Source organism: Lactuca virosa, chromosome 1 (genome assembly GCF_052849685.1).
Source record: "Lactuca virosa cultivar CGN04683 chromosome 1, Lactuca_virosa_CGN04683_v6, whole genome shotgun sequence".
Taxonomy (NCBI): Eukaryota; Viridiplantae; Streptophyta; class Magnoliopsida; order Asterales; family Asteraceae; genus Lactuca; species Lactuca virosa.
In genome coordinates, this window is record NC_136426.1 from 43,526,653 (window position 1) to 43,544,550 (window position 17,898).

General features: G+C 31.0%; 1 protein-coding gene and 1 pseudogene across 1 annotated transcript; both read left to right on the forward strand.

The window, feature by feature from the left end:
• The first annotated feature begins 34 nt into the window (after positions 1 to 34).
• LOC145115881 (nucleic acid binding protein) lies at positions 35 to 4,473 on the forward strand. Its single transcript, XM_079052271.1, has 5 exons — positions 35 to 382; positions 1,408 to 3,622; positions 3,714 to 3,795; positions 3,893 to 3,940; positions 4,034 to 4,473. The coding sequence occupies exons 1-5, from the start codon at positions 91 to 93 to the stop codon at positions 4,235 to 4,237; spliced, it is 2,841 nt and encodes a 946-aa protein (XP_078908397.1). The 5' UTR covers positions 35 to 90; the 3' UTR covers positions 4,238 to 4,473.
• Positions 4,474 to 6,079: 1,606 nt separating this feature from the next.
• Positions 6,080 to 17,898, forward strand: LOC145113406 (phospholipase A1-II 5 pseudogene; annotated as a pseudogene).

Genomic DNA, 17,898 nt, shown 5'->3' on the forward strand with positions numbered 1-17,898 from the left:
AAATCTTGACCATTCTTTTGTTTTTATGCAACACTTTCGTACTGTTCCAGAAGCAACTGTCTGACGAAAGAAGGTCCACCCCCCACTGCCATGGCTTCGACGGAGCAGCCTCCGAAGAAACGAAAACTGTACGACCTGTCGCAACCGCCATCAACAGCGGAGCCACAGCCACAGCCACAGCCACCGGCGCCTCAGACGAGTGCGAATGTACCTACTACAACCCTATCGCAGGAAGAAATTGCCCGAAAGCGGAGAAATCAAGAGGAGATTGCCAACTTCTACGAGTCTTACAAGCGTCTTAAGTATTGTATTTCTCAGAAGGATGCTCGTCTCATGCCCGAACTTGAACAGGCTTATCTCTCCCTCATCACCGCCTCCAGAGGTACACATTTCTTACAGAAAACTATTTATAAACCCTAAAATTAACTATTAAGATGATGAAAATGAGACTATATTAATAATTCATGGTACAATTGCTACCAAGAGTTATCCGATTCGTTATTTACTCGGGCTCTAAAAATTCTAGTTATCAGTATATGTAATCTGTGCGTGAATTTGTTTATTTGATGTGCAATAGGTGCTCCTCTGATCCAAAGAAAGCAATAAGATTTATCCATTTCACCTAGCACTCTTCAAATGAACCTGTATACCACCAACCTTATTGATGTTTTGGTACTTATATTGTTGGATTTAGAAAGAAGAAAGACAAACAAAGTTATCTTATAACCTCTTAGTTTTATTCAAAGACAACAAAATAATTTGAGGTTTACATTTACAAACATATATATAAAACATTTTCACTAACCATTGTACCCTTTCAAGATGATGGTTAGGAAGTAATTACCTTAACTACCGATAACTATAACTACCCATCAAACCGATTTACTTAGTCTAGCTTATACTTAACATTCCCCCTTAAGCTAGACTTTAAATATGCCCAAATCTTCCTTTAATTGATTGAAATTACCAATTTGTAAGGCTTTGATAAACATATCAGCCACTAGATCCTTGGTGTTTGTAGTCTTGCAGAAATCAAATTCAATCTATTCGTTGTTGACACTTGACAAGTTCTCGAATGAAATGATATTTAATTTTAATAATTCATTTCAGATGTGTTTCTTTCTCCATAAAATACTGGATTTTTGGTCAGAGCTATGATTGATTTATTATCACAATATATCTTTGTTGGTGCTGCTTGAGGCCACTTCAATTCTTTTTAGAATAGCCCTTAAAGAACTTGACACCCACCAATGAACAAAGACATGTATTCTGCTTCTACATAAGATAAAGCCACAGCACTTCGTTTTTTTTTTTATTGTAATAATCTTCTACAAAATCCCAATGGTACCAGTTTTGAAGTGTAAGAGAACTCATTTGATTATCATTTAAAAAATGTTTTTAACACAGGTTGCACGAGTGTTCAACGGCTTGTAGCAGAGTTTGTCCCCAAATATGCATCATGTTGTCCTACTGCTCTTGAAGCAGCAGCAAAAGTTTGTATCAATGTACATAACTGGAGCATGGCAATCATAAACAGAGGTGAAGATGCTGATGGTTTTTCATTTGGAACTGCTAAAATCTGTATATTTGGTCTATCTACTATCTGTCAAGCTGCTTCATCAGAGACACCAACATCCTCTGTTATTCAAGGCATCTGTTCAGCTGTCTTTCTCAATGTTCTAACCTTCTTTATTTCATCATTTGAGGGACAAGGAATCTTCCAGATTGTAAACAAAGATGTTACAAACATCTTTGATTCTCCAAAAACATTCTCTGAGCTCAAAGAAAAGTTTTCTAATGAAAATGAAGCTCCATCTGTCATATTATCCAAGTTTCGTGCATTATGTATGCTATGGATTTTCTTCAGGTGTCCTAGAAATTCACTTGCAGCATGCTTTGAGCTCTGTACTTCTAGTTTAATGTCAACAGATGCTGTTCCTGTTCCCAATGGGGGACAGTATTTTCTTAATCAGGTGACAGCTGGACTTGACACATGTGATGATAAAGTTTCAACAGACAAAAACTGCTTATTGAGTCTGGTTCTTGAGAAGGACCCATCATTAAAAAAATGGATACTTTCAACAGTCAAAAGCATTAGTAAATCAGCTTCATCTCACATTGTGTCTGACATCACCTCTGCTTTTGAGAAAATATTAGAAGAGGTGAAGTCAGGGGAAAAGCAAGTGGACAGCGATGGAGACGATACAAATTCTTCCAAATTTACCCCTAGGCAGTTTTTAGTTCCTAGAACCTCAGAAGCTTCTGTTAGAGAAGGATCAATAACATCCAACACAAGCTCTAACAACAGTGGAGGCCCAAAATCTATGGACCTAGACTCTGTAGATCACAAAGAGTTACCCCATGCCAGCTCATCAACTCCCCGGGACCCATTCGTTGGAAGAAATCAAAATGGCAATAATAGAACATTCGAATCACCTAACAAACATCATTTAACTTCACCGTATCCGTTGACCGGTCAACCGAGTTGGCTCGGTGACGGGGATCGAGCTGCAATGGATGTTTACACAGCTTCAAGACAGCTTTGGGTGGGGTCATTGGGTGGGCCCGACTCATCTGAGGGACATGTAAGGTTTCAATTTGAAAGATTTGGCCCTATAGATAAGTTTTTATACGTGGGATTTAAAGGGTTTGCAGTTATTGAGTATAATAACATTTTGGATGCTATAAAGGGTAGGGAAGTTATGAGGGGGCGTTCTCCTTGGGTGATAAAGTTTTTAGATATAGGCATAGGCACAAGAGGCGATATAAATGGTGTGGCTGTTGGGTGTAGCTGTCATGTGTATGTTGGAAACATTCAAAGCCAGTTGGAGAAAGATGAGATATTGTATGAAGTAAGAAAAGTAGTTTTTAAGGGCCCACTTGCAGTTAATGAGCTTATGAGTGAAGGTGCTTTGTTGATGGAATTTGGGTCTCCTGAAGAGGTTGCCACAGTTATTGGACATCTTAGACATTATCGTAAAGATAAAAGCCAAAGGGATTCTGTTTCTTTCCAATCAAACAATATGCAATACCAAAATTGGACGTATAGAAATAATCCGGAAAGTGTATTGCTATCACACATGCAGGGGCATTATGGTCCACCATCACACTCACAGCCGATACAAATGAGACCTATGTATTATCCTCCTCCTCCTCCGAATAGCTCGTGGGGGGACCCACAGCCACACGGGATGATTCATCATCATGTGGCAGCGCCTCCTCCTTTCTTGCCTCCTGCTGCTTCTGTAACTCCACTCACTCATAATGCATTGCCACCGCCACATCATGATCAGATGTATTATGTGCCACCTCAGCCTGATGTGGGAGTGGGACCACCTCAGTTAACCTTGCCACCACCATTACCATTACCACCACAACCAAATATGCCGCCTCCGTTACCTATTCATCCGGAATTACCGCCACCATTGCCGCCGTCTCCACCTCCTTCGTTTGAGTCTCAACCACCACCTCCGCCACCACCAGCGGTTGAGTCTCCGATGATGGGAAATCACTGGCAGGGGACATTGAGTAAAAGCGGGGTTCATTACTCTACAATACATGCACGTAAACTGCATTCAGACGTCTGCAATTATTCCGATAATAATATCTCAGAGCCTACAGAGTAATTTTATTTATTTATTTTTCTTTCTATATATTCTCTTTTTGGATATATAAATTACTAACTTGTATTGATTTATGTTGGTGGTTTTTAGATGGCCTGCTAAATTAGATATAACAAAGCGGACTGACTTTAGACATGTGATGTCAACATTTTCTAGCACCCCACCACACAAGGTCATAATATTATATAATTCTATATAACTTTTGATTAAAGGCTATAAAATTATTTATTAATACTTGTGTGCTGTTTGATGATTGACGTGATATACAGAGAGAGGTATGCCAACTCCTCCCAAGTTCTGCTGCTGACCAAAAAGGGGTAACAAACTTATGATCTTAACTACCACTGTAACTTTCTATGTTTATCTGTATTATGTTTATGATTTTTTTTTTTTTTTTTTTTAAATTGCAGTTTCAAGATTTTATATCATACCTGAAGCAAAGGGAGTGTGCAGGAGTTATAAAGATTGGGACTACTAGAACCATATGGTCAAGACTTGTGTTCATTCTCCCTTACTCGCATGAGACATGCTCTCTTCTCTCCATTGCCCCTGATACACCAGACTGCCTCATTGCTCTTGTTCTACCTAAAGAAACCAATTTTGAATGGGTATAATAGTAATTAACCAACAAATTCTAGCTACTACTCGATTGACAATGGATGTCATTATGTTCTTGTTTTGTATATAGGTAAAGCCGCCATTGTATGTATATGTTTAGAGATTTTAAGTTCAAATAGAATGGGTACAATTTTACGTTGGTATGTATTTTATCGATTTTGGGTTAATTTGACTTAACAACACCTACTGAAGTTTGAAAGTGAAAGACAAAAAAGACAGTTGTAAGAGATTCTAGAGATTAAAATTGTAATAACCACTTAGAGAATGCTTTTGTTATACAAAGCATCGGAATTCAAATAATCACCTTTTAAAGTAAGAGAAATAAGAGCATTAGTATTTAGTGCAATAAAATCAAAATTTATAGATTGAATGAGTTTTTAACAATTGCAGCTTAATAATTGTATCTTGTTAAACAGTTATTACGAGAGTAAAGCATACAGCACTTAAAAAATAACAAAATCGTCTAAACAGTATTATATATCTTTTACTGTGAAAAACAATATCATCAATCAAAGTGGCGCAGCGGAAGCGTGGTGGGCCCATAACCCACAGGTCCCAGGATCGAAACCTGGCTTTGATAAAAAGAAGCTTACGTTGTAATTATTAATTTTTTCTCTTTTGCTTTTTAGTCTCATGCCCACATTGCAGCTTTAGTTTCTAGGAGTCCACATTGGTACAAATTTGGAAATTTGTCGTATACAAAGTAATCGGTTCGTATTGTGGTATCCATTTAATGAAGCATTTGGAGACTAAAAATCATTTAGGGTAAATTACACCAATCGTCCCTCGTACATATGCCAGAAAGCGTGTTTAGTCCCTATATTCAAAAATTAACTCGGACCGTCCCTTGTTTTGTTTTTTTCTTGCTTGCTTAGTCCCTCCGCACATAAAAATACCATTTTACCCTTATTTATTTATTTTTTGGTTTATTTTCTATTTACTTGTTATTTATTAATTATTTATTGATTTGTTTATTATACAAAATAAATATTATTGCATTTAAAAAAAAAAAATGGGTCGGTACATTTAATCACTCGTCTCCCCCTCCCCTTCTTCTTCTTCTTCTTCAATGCATCTCATATCTACCATTACCACCCACAACGACCGACTTCAATGCTCCGACAACTCCTTCGAAAAGTCCTAGACATCTCCGGTTTCATACAGAAGAGATCGACTCCAAGACACCGGCCAAGTCCAATCTCTATTTTACTCTCTTCTCCTGTTTCCCCTATTCTGATCTCATACTTGCGTCTCTCCAATTTCAGATTTGGAAATGGAACCATTTGAGTTTCCCCATCTCAAGATTTACCACAGATTGCCCAACACCACCTATCACCGCTAGCACCTCTGACACCACCACCTATCACTGCCATGTCCTCCTCCAACCAAATCATAATCTGAAAACCTTGCACCTGGTTTCTTCCTTGATCTGAAACCTTAAGCAGAAATCGATCTGGACATATGTGAAGAAGGAAATCAATCTAAACATATGCCGACAACTTCTTCCTCGATCTCAACCTTGCACTCGTCTTCTTCATCAATTATCCATGTGTGCTCTCCATTCAATCAGACTTATGGTTTGTATGATTTCCTTACATGGTGCATCCAAAAATCCAGATGTAAAAGAGATCCAAAAAATCAATCTAGGTTAAAATCTGACAATCATCGATTGTAAAATTTCCCATACATCGATTGTTTTCTAATAAACAAGTACAATTATAAACAAAATAAAAAAAGAGAGAGACCAGCATTCCAATTCGACCATATCTGAAAGGCACTTGGTACCGATTTGAACGGATCTAAAATGGGTTTCAACCCATCTGCAACCCTGTATAACCATGGCGTCGGAGATAGTGTCCGCTTCCGCCTCCGATTATAATGCCTTCGCCTCTGATTCGAATAGAGAATTAAGAAAGAGTGACAGTTCTACATTGAGAACGGAGAAGAGGGAAAGAGATTGATTATTCTTCATATCTTTCTGGTGATGGCTTCCCCCCATCACAAAATCAGATAGAGAGGAGGTAACCTTGCTCCTATGGTGTCTGATTTAGGTTTCGAATTCATGGTAGCTTTTGAGGTGCATATCGACTTCATGGGTATCTTGAAGCTTGTCAGAAGCATATGATTTTGCCGGCGGGTTCTACAATACTGAAAGAAAAGAGAAAGGGGAAATGTAGAGGATGGGTGAAAGTGGGCCCAATTTCCTTTTTTAAATGATAAATAATATTAGATTAATTGAAAAAAAATACACAGGGGCATTATTGTCATTTTAAATCTGGTATGGACTAAACCTCCAACAAAATCGTCTTTTAGGGATGAAACATGCAACTTTAAACCAAACGAGGGACCGTCCGAGTTAATTTTTGAAAATAGGGGCTAAACGTGTTTTTCGGCACCTGCACGAGGGACGATTCGTGTAATTTACCCGATCATTTACTATAAAATAGCGTGAGGTTTCATGCTTTTAATTTTGAGCCTCTTTGCCTTTGATTTAGGGCGTTTGTAATCGAATGTTATTTCGGAATGGCAAGGATATATTATAAGAATAAGAACTTGGTGAATAAGCCGCATCTATGTTCACAAAATGTTGTACAAAATCGTGACTAGTCTCTAATCACTCGTAAGGTGGTAGGCAGCCAACTAGGTGTTATATAGGCACTTAAAAGCTGATTAGGCAATTAATAAAGCTGTACGTGGCAGATGAATGTTTAACATCAATAAAAACTTTTTTAGAAATAATCATCGTTGTATTAGTCATATTTACTTATTTTGTAATGATATATATATATATATATATATATATATATATATATATATATATATATATATATATATATATATATATATATATATATATATATAGGGAAGGGATATGGAAAACAAAAAAAACCCTAAAAATCATCAAAATGCATAAAAAAAATACTTAGAGATAACAAAATTTTTTTTTTTTGGCTTTTTTTATCCAAAAATCGCAGCTATTTCAAGATTTTCGCTAAAAAAAAATTAAAAAATCAATTTTTTTTTTTTTTAGTTTTTTTTCAAAAAAAATTTCAGCGTTTATATAAAAAGTTGCGAATTTTAAGAATAAAAAGTCAAAAAAAAGATTTGTGATCTCTAAGTATTTTTTTATGCATTTTTATGATTTTTAGGGTTTTTTGTTTTCCATAGAACCTATATATATATATATATATATATATATATATATATATATATATATATATATATATATATATATATATATATATATATATATATATATATAGTTAATTGTTTTACATTAAGAGTCTCCGACTAGTCGCCAACTAGTCCGACTAAACCAATTAGTCTCTATGCCTAACGATTTTTGCGACCTCATGTGCATATGAAGAAAAAGCAATAATCTATACAACGAATAAAGCTACACACTTCTGGTTATCTTGAACGACTATGGTGTAGTTCATGTATCCGTAAACATCTAACCGCAACTTAATTGGGTCAAGAAAGACCTGCCAAATAAAAATCTCATAGCTTATCATCAACCCATCTGATAAAGAAGTCATTTCTATTAGACGATATATTTTATATTATTGTTGTATATAATTTCCTGTATTATCCATTGTATTTAAGGTAGGTTTATTATGTATTGTACTTGTATATTGTATCCTGTATCAACGAGAAAGGTAATCAATTCTTGATATCCTTTAATTTCAACCATGAAACCACACATAAGGAAAGGTTCAAAGGAGCACAACATCAAAAACACTTGTATACACATAATGGGTAAAGACACGAAAAGGAAAATAACATTGTCAGATAACCTTTGCAGATTTCAAAAATAATTGTCATACCGAGACTAATATTTCCCTAGAAAGAAGACTCACACCAAGCACACATATGATACTCCCTTGCGAAACTGGTACAACACCTAACACATGCAAAGTTTACCATGAGAAGAAAAATAAATCCTCCTGATAAGAAGAATAAGTTTGATTAATAACGAGGACATCATTACACGTTACAAGCATTGGTAGGAGATGAACACCATTCGTTGCAATTAAAATGTTGAAATTTTGCTTTATGTGTTGGAAATAGTTTGCAAGGTATAAACAAATTACATCTATCTATCTATCTATCTATCTATCTATATCTATATATCTTATAAAGCTAGCATTTTTCTTTGAACCTCATGCATTTGAAACTCCCATGTATTTTTCCTTTCACCACATTCATTTGAAACTCCCATAAAATTTCAATTTTTTTTCTAATAATAATTATAAGTTGGTTAATAAGGTTAAATAAATATCAAACCTAAAGTGTAATCATATATAAACTAAATTTCAATATTAAAATAATATGTTTACTTCTACTTATAAAGTTATGTTTTTTAACTTTTAACATATTATACTTAATTTATTAGTTTTAATATATTGTTCGATGTAAACCATTATCATTTTAAAGGTACAATTTTGGAACAATTTGTATAAAATACTTAAATTATTAATTTAAATAGAACATTACAGGGTCAACTTAAATATAAATTTTAGTTTAACTTAAACAATCCAAAACATATTTTGTAAATAGTTAAAAGTGATAAATTGTAGTGTCTTTCTAATAATGATTATAAGTTGGTTAATAAGGTTAAATAAATATCAAACCTAAAGTGTAATCATAAATAAACTAAATTTCAATTTTAAAATAATATATTTACTTCTACTTATAAAGTTACGTCTTTAACTTTTAACATATTATACTTAATTTATTAGATTTAAAATGTTGTTGTATGTAAACCATTATCAGTTTAAAGCTACAACTTTTGAACGGTTTGGACAAAATACTTAAATTGTTAATTTAAATATAACATTACAGTGTCAACTTAAATATAAATTTCAATTTTACTTAAAAACCAAAGAATATTTTGTAAATAGTTAAAAGTGATAAATTGTAGTGATAAATGCAAAAACTAAATTGTAATCTCAATTTAACTAAAATATTTCCTAAAGATATTTTTATAATCGTTAAAAGTTTTCAAATAAGTAGCATAAAATAACTTACAATAACAATAGTTAATAATAACTCTATATAAATGATTATATTGTTACCTTTAAAATCAAAAAACAATGTTTGATATTTTAAATAATTATAATGATAGAAATTAAAACATTAAACAAATAAATTTTAAAAAATTAATTAACAATAACAAAAACTATAAATAACATTAAACCATATGTTATATTTAATTTTATTCATGTGTAACTCGCGGGTAGAAATCATCCAAACGATTGAGATTATATAGTTATAATAGATGTATCATATAATTCAAAATAATCAATATATTATATCAATTTAGTATACGAATTATTACATCAAATTTAACAACAACGTTATTGTTATATTTAAAAAAAACATATATTTGTAAAGACTTCAACTATATAGGTGTTTGTGCGCAACGCACGGACACCACATTCATTTGAAACTCTCATGCATTTTTTCTTTCACCACATTCATTTGAAATTCTCATGACTTTTTAATTTCTTTCGAATAATGATTATAAGTTGGTTAATAAAATTAAATAAATATCAAACCTAATGTGTAATTATATATAAACTAAATTTCAATATTAAAACAATATATTTTACTTCTACTTATAAACTTATGTTTTTTAACTTTTAACATATTATACTTAATTTATTACTTTTAATATATTGTTCGATGTAAACCATTATCATTTTAAAGCTATAATTTTTGAACAATTTGTATAAAATACTTAAATTATTAATTTAAATATAACATTACAAGGTCAACTTAAATATAAATTTTAGTTTAACTTAAACAACCCAAAGAATATTTTGTAAATATTTGAAAGTGATAAATTGTAGTGTCTTTCTAATAATGATTATAAGTTGGTTAATAAGGTTAAAAAAATATCAAACTTAAAGTGTAATCATAAATAAAGTAAATTTTAATATTAAAATAATATCTTTACTTTTACTTATAAAGTTATGTCTTTAACTTTTAACATATTATACCTAATTTATTAGATTAAATATGTAGTTGTATGTAAACCATTATCAGTTTAAAGCTACAACTTTTAAACAGTTTGAAAAATACTTAAATTGTTAATTTAAATATAATATTGCAGTGTCAACTTAAATATAAATTTCAGTTCCAGTTAAAAAATCCAAAGAATATTTTGTAAATAGTTAAAAGTGATAAATTGTAGTGCTAAATGCAAAAACTAAATTTTAATCTCAATTTAACTAAAATATTTCCTAAAGATATTTTTGTAATCGTTAAAAGTTTTCAAATAAATAGCTTAAAATAACTTACAATAACAATAGTTAAAATAACTCTATATAAATGATTATATTGTTACCTTTAAAATCAAAAAAGAATGTTTGATGTTTTAAAATTTAAATAATTATAATGATATAAATTAAAATGTTAATCAAATAAATTCTAAAAAATTAATTAACAATAACAGCAACTATAAATAACGTTAAAACATATAATATATCAATTTATTATACAAATTATTATATCAAATTTAACAACATTATTGTTATATTAAAAAAAACATATATTTGTAAAGATTTCAACTATATAAGTGTTTCTGCGCAACGCGCGGACATTCGCCTTGTTACTGATAATTATATGTGAGACTAGGTGGATGTTTGCATAGAAAAAAAAAGAAAAATGTTAGGTTTAACATAAAAAAATACAAAGATTTAAAACCTTTTATAATACTAACCATATTTTTAATAACATATATTTGTCTATGTTTTACTATAAATTTTTATTTATGTCCAAGATACAAAGTCCATCTAATTTATAATAAAATAGTAAAATTTACAAAGATCTTTTTTTAGAGAAATCTCCAGTAAAATCCTAAAATTTTGGGTCAGTTTACGTTTTGGTCATAAAATAATTTTTTTATAAAAAATATTAAAAACTGGTAAAATATTGCATTCTGACCATTTTCTTCCGGTTAGAAACAGTAACCAATTAATTTGGGACTATTTCGTAAACCCACCCAAAATATTGAAACATTTCTATGAAAAAAACCTTATGTTTTTATTATTTTTTATTATTTTTATTATTATATTAAAAAGGTAAATAAATATATATATTTTTAGATTCGTTATTATTAATGTTATTAAATATATATATATATATATATATATATATATATATATATATATATATATAAACCCTTTTATACGAAAAAATCCGTATAAATATAAGAAATACATACAAATAAATATTTATATATTTTTATACCACGATACAAGTGATTCATATGATGAACAAAAAACCTTTACAAGCCTATTTCTCTCTACTTTGTTGTGTATATGCATCGTAAACAAGATTTTACTCCAATAACTCATCATGGTGTATGAGGAAGGAAAGGGCAGAAGGGGAGAAGAGAGGGTAAACGACTAGTATGAACCCTATATGTTAGGGTAAGATTGACTGTTTTCGGATGTGAGTGTTTGTGAAACGAAAGCAATCATCAACGACATAAAGTGGATTTGGAATAGGGGAATGTCAAATAGGAGGCAAAAAGAAGGCAATCACTCAGTCGAGTGATGGAAGAGAATTGACGGTGTAATCGATGTCAGTGAGCGACAACGTCTAGGTTTTTGGTTTCGACGAAACTGAAACACGAACAATGTTGAAAGGGGGCTAGGGTTCTATCGTTCTTCAAACAAATGATGGAGTTGGTCTGTCGTTCACAGAGAAAACAAGAAGCCCCACTTTGAGCTATTAGTTTAAGTCGATGTGCAGTGGGCTTAAACCCTTAAATTTGTTATTTACCAAATTGCCCTTACAATTATAAATAATAGTAAAAAAATGAAATATTAATTTTAGCAAATATACTGATTTCTGTCGGTAAACCGTCGGTATATTGTAACGGATCACTAACAAAATTTATTTTTTTTGCAAAACCGTTGCAATATCGTCACCAATATCCTAATTATTTATCCGTCGGTATTTCGTCGTTGTTTTCGACGGATTTTTTCATCAATAAAATATCATGGTAATACCGAGTTTTCTAGTAGTGTTTGTTCTTAGAGTTAACACGTTTAAATAACAACCAACTATATTTAAAAAAAATCTTTTTTTAACATCCATAAAGTACTTTTTATACATGCAATGTTGATAAAGTTTAAGATTTTGTTTATATATTGTAAAATAACTGATGAAAACAAATAACTATGGGTTCAGTCAGTACAAAAGACCGCTTTGTCTCCTTGGAAGAAGAATATCCCTGCTCTCTAGCCGACTAATCTTGTTGATCAAATTGGTAGGGAACGTGTCTCATTAGAGGTGAACGGTCAGAGGTTTCCTCTAATCACTATGATAAGCTGGTCCCTCCCCAAGGTAGCATTACGAATAGTCGATCCATGTCTTGTTTATATAGCTAGCTTTTCCCCGTCCACTATTTTTTAAGGTAAGGCGGAATTTTTACATTCTCAATAAAATGCCTATATCTATCCTTCAACTGATTTCATTCATTCATAAAATTGCTTGAACGTGCCATCAAAAGCTCCAGCTGCTTGAGGATATGATCTTTAGGCTGTGCACGAAAGCTGCATTGATTTGAATTCTTTGCTTCTGCTATTAAAGTCCAATAAAACTTTATCAATTCTCATTCTTCTTTGGTGACAAAGTATTTATGTTGATGTAGAGATTGTTGGGTATAAGGAACCAAGAAAACACACAAACACAAGATAAAGATGCAAATAAAATAAAAGACTAAGGAATTAACGTGGTTTACATAATTAGAGCGATCGGCTAATCTGTTGACGAACTAAAATTTTATTCATCGTAGTCGACTAAACTTGTTTTTTGCTTCGGATTACAAGAGATACATGGAGATCTATTTATAAACATATGTTGACTTAAAACTATACGCGGGTTAGGGCCTACAAGCCCAACACATCAACGATTAATTTGAACCACCCAACACATCAACACATCAACGATTAATTTGAACCAGCAGCGCATACCTTGTCACCTCATGCTTTGTCTTAGTAGTAATATTGATTTCAAAAGAAAATTAGTCTCCACAACTAAATAACGACTATGTATGCAAATTTTTGTTAACAAAAAATAAATAATTGAACTTTGTTGTTATGGAAATTCTTTTTTCATTTTAATCTAAAAGTTTAAATGAAAAACTCTTTACCTTTCACCGATGATGATTAACTATGTCCCGCCGAGTAAAAGTATATAAATACTAGGCGAATGCCCGCGCATTGCGTGCGATATAAAAAAATATTTTATATTAAAAATAACTAAATCATTGTTATTAACAATTAAATAATAATTTCATAAAAAATGATTTTTAGTATTGTTATTATGTTGAACTATATTATAAGAGATAAGGTTGGAACTTGAAGTTGTTTTGCATATACAAAGTTATATGATTAAAATAGAAAAAAAAATAAATCGTTATTGTTATCTATTAAATAATAATTTCATATTAAATTAAAACATTTATATTAAATATTATCATAATGTAGAAAATACGATAATATAGACATCTTTTTATCTATCTTAAATTTTATCATTCTGTACAACATATGATAATAGAGACATCTTTTTATCTTAAATAGTAAAAAAAATGTTTTGTATCATAAATATTACCATAATTATGTAGAACATATGATAATAGTGACGTCTTTTATAAGGTTAAAACTTTAAATTGTATTACATACAGGGTTGTAAAACTTGGCTACACAACCAAATACTCGGCATGTTACTTAAACTCGGCCTCCAATGGAAGCGAGTTTGCCTAACTCAGCCAGAAGACACTCGGATCCTTATTAAACTCGATCCAAATCTAAAAAATACAGTCCAAAATCATTTTCGAAATTCTGAAATTTAATTGGTCACTTGTCGACAAAGACAATCTCACCAAAGAATACACTCAACGTCCTACAAAGTTAGATGCAAGGAAGATCTCATGGCTTAGTCCCTTTGAAATATTTCACAACCTTTCCTATTTATAGAGGAGAATACATTCTCTTGTTTACTCTCACGATCAATGTGGGATGAAGACATTTTAATTAAACTCGTTTCTTTATTTGCCAATAATTTCATTTTGTTAAATAAAATATTAAATAATAAAAATAAAACGTTATCCAGAAAATTTATTGTTCAATAGTTCCATTTTTCAGTAATCTCGTAAGTTGCTATAAAAAATTAAGTTTTTATTGAATAACTTTTTGTTAAATCCTAAAATCATAAATTCAGTTAGGTACTTAATATAGAAAGTTTGTTTATATGTATTTTCATGATTCAAAAGGTCATTATAAAATGAATTCATTTATAAAATATAATCGAGTATATATTTCGTGCTTTTGAATCAAAGTGATTTTTCAAACAATTATAATTTTATGTTTAGGTATATTTTTTTATATTTATATAACATTATGTAACTTATAATATTATTATAAAAATTTTGAATAATCATGGGAGTTTCAAATGTATGTGGTGAAAGGAAAATGTTTCATTTATCGGTCCAAATTGATCAAACTCAGACCGATTCAGCTTAATATACCAAACTACATAACGTTTTTTCTATTGAAACCCGGTTTGTTTATATTTTGTGTTTTTGAATCAAATTTATTTTTCAAACAATTATAATTTTATGTTTAGGTAACATATTTATAATATTATTAGAAACAATTTGAAAAATCATGGGAGTTTCAAATGTATGTGCTGAAAGGAAAATGCTTCCTTTATCGGTCCAAATTGATCAAACTCAGAACGATTCAACTCAATATACCAAACTACATAACGGTTTTTCAACTGAAACTCTGTTTGAACCTAAAAAAACTTGTTAAAAACCATTTTCGGGATTCTAAAACTTAAATGGACAGTTGCCAATAAAGACAATCTCACCAAAGAATACCCTCAACATCCTAAAAAGGTAGGCATAAGGAAGCTCTCATGGTTTGGTCCCTTTGAAACATTTCACAACCTTTCCTATTTATAGAAGAGGAAATGTTCTCTTGTTTACTCTCACCATCGATGTGGGATGAAGACATTGTAATAAAACACGCTTTCTTGTTTATAAAACATTATTCAACTTATTTAGTAAAACACATTTTCTCTTGTTTACCCTTTCTTTATTGTTCAATAGTTCCATTTTTCTATAATCTCGTAAGTTGCTATCCAAAAAAGTAAGTTTTTATTTAATAACTTTTTGTTCAATTCTAAAATCATAAATTCAGTTAGATACTTAATATAGAAAGTTTGTTTATATGTATTTTCAAGATTCAAAAGTTCATTATAAAAAGAATTCATTTATAAAATATAATCTGCGTATATATTTCGTGCTTTTAATCAAATCGAATTTTCAAACAATTATAATTTTATGTTTAGGTAGATGTTTTTTTATATTTATATAACATTATGTAACTTTTTTAAAATATCATTGGAAACAATTTGAAAAATCATGGGAGTTTCAAATGTATGTAGTGAAAGGAAAATGCTTCTTTTATGGTCCAAATAGATCAAACTCGGACCGATTCAACTAAATATACCAAACTACATATTTTTTTTTCTAGTGAAACCCGGTTGGTATATATTTCGTGCTTTTGAATCAAAGTGATTTTTCAAACAGTTATAATTTTAGGTTTAGGTAGATGCTTTTTTATATTTATATAAAATTATGTAACTTATTTATAATATTATTATAAATAATTTGAAAAATCATGGGAGTTTCAAATGTTTGTTGTGAAAGGAAAATTATTCCTTTATCGGTCCAAATTGATCCAGCTCCGGTTCAACTCAATATACCCAACTACATAATTTTTTTTCTAACTGAAACACGGTTTAAACCTGAAAAAATTCGGTTCAAAACCATTTTTGGAATTCTAAAAGTTAACTGGACACTTGCCAATATAGACAATCTCACCAAATAATACCTTCAAAATCCTACAAACGTAGGCACGAGGAAGTTCTCATGGTTTGGTCCCTTTGAAACATTTCACAACCTTTCCTATTTATAGAAGATGAAACATTCTCTTGTTTACTCTCACCATCGATGTGGGATGAAGACATTGTAATAAAACACCCTTTATTGTTTATAGAACATTATTTAACTTATTTATAATATTATTGTAAAGAAATTGAAAAGTCATGTGAGTTTCAAATGAATGTGGTGAAAGGAAGTTAAAAAAGGGGGTTTCAAATGCATGAAATTCAATAAAAAAAATGCTAGCTTTATAAGTATATATGATTATGTGTATTAGAAAAAGTTTAAAGATTTTAAATGGTATGTTTTTTATATATTAGTTAGTATTTACCAATGGGGATAATGACATAAAAACCCTTAAGTTTGCAAGTTTTTGTCGATTTTAATATAGTCGTATTTTATGTCAATTAATGCCTCAAATTCAAAACTTTTTTTTTCAATTTTACCCCTGGTTTATTAAATCCCTTACGTTTGATAGAAATGTTCGGTTTTATCCTTTTTTCTGAGGGATCTATACACTAAAGTCCCGATATTTTCAACGATTTGATAAGAATGTCATAAACTTTATTTTTTTTGACAATAAAGTCTTAACTACCGGCAGTTTTTGACACGCTTACCCTTTTTGCCGGTTAGCCGGTAATTAGGACTTTACTGTTAAAAAAATAAAGCTTAAGACTTTCTTGTCAAATCGTGAATTACGACTTTACTGTCAAAAAAATAAAGTTTAAGACTTTTTTATCAAATGGTTGAAAATATTGGGAGTTCAGTGTGTGTGTGTGTATATATATATATATATATATATATATATATATATATATATATATATATATATATCTTTTTTTGTTAGAAATTTAATGGTATGATAGTCTTAAAGCATAAGAGTTATTGGAACCTATTGTGGTCAGTTAAATCCTATTATAATCCTTAACGTTTGTTTCTTGTTAAATAATATTTTTTAATCTCAACTAACCGACGTTAAAAAATAGATTCTAAATTCCTTAAAACAAGTGCTAGAACGCAGCTCTTAGGACGAATCAATGATTTGATAGTCAATTATAATAATGAAAAGGTAAGCATAACATGCACTGGGCACAATGGATGCCTAGCAACATTATCTGCTGTTGACCTTGCTGCCAACGTTGCAACGCCTGGTATCAACGTATCTGCGTTTGTTTTCCAGTCTCCTCAAGTGGGTAACGAGGCTTTCAAAGAAAAGATGAAGGAAATGGGTAACCTTAAAGTGTTGAGGGTAAAAAATGTTCCCGATATTATCCCGTTTTGGCCCAGCAAGCTACTGAAATGGGTTGACGATGAGCATTGGGTGAGTGTGCCAAGTGATTTGTTGGACTACGTTGATGTTGGGATCGAGATACTGATTGATACCAAGAAGTCACCATACTTGAAGCAGGAAAATGGGTTGAAGGGCATGCTTCATCCTCTGGTTTTCCATAACTTGGAGGGTGTTTTGCATACTTTGGGTGGTTGGACTGGAATGAATGGAGAATTTGATTGGAGTTTGGAGAAGAGGGATTTAGGTTTGGTCAACATGTCAACTGATTTTCTGAAGGAAGAGTTGAAGATACACGGACTTGGTGGGCTGCGAAGAACAAAGGAATGGTGCTTAAGGACGATGGCCATTGGGTTTTGTCACTAATAGATCTTGATGATCAAGATCTACCAGTGTACTAA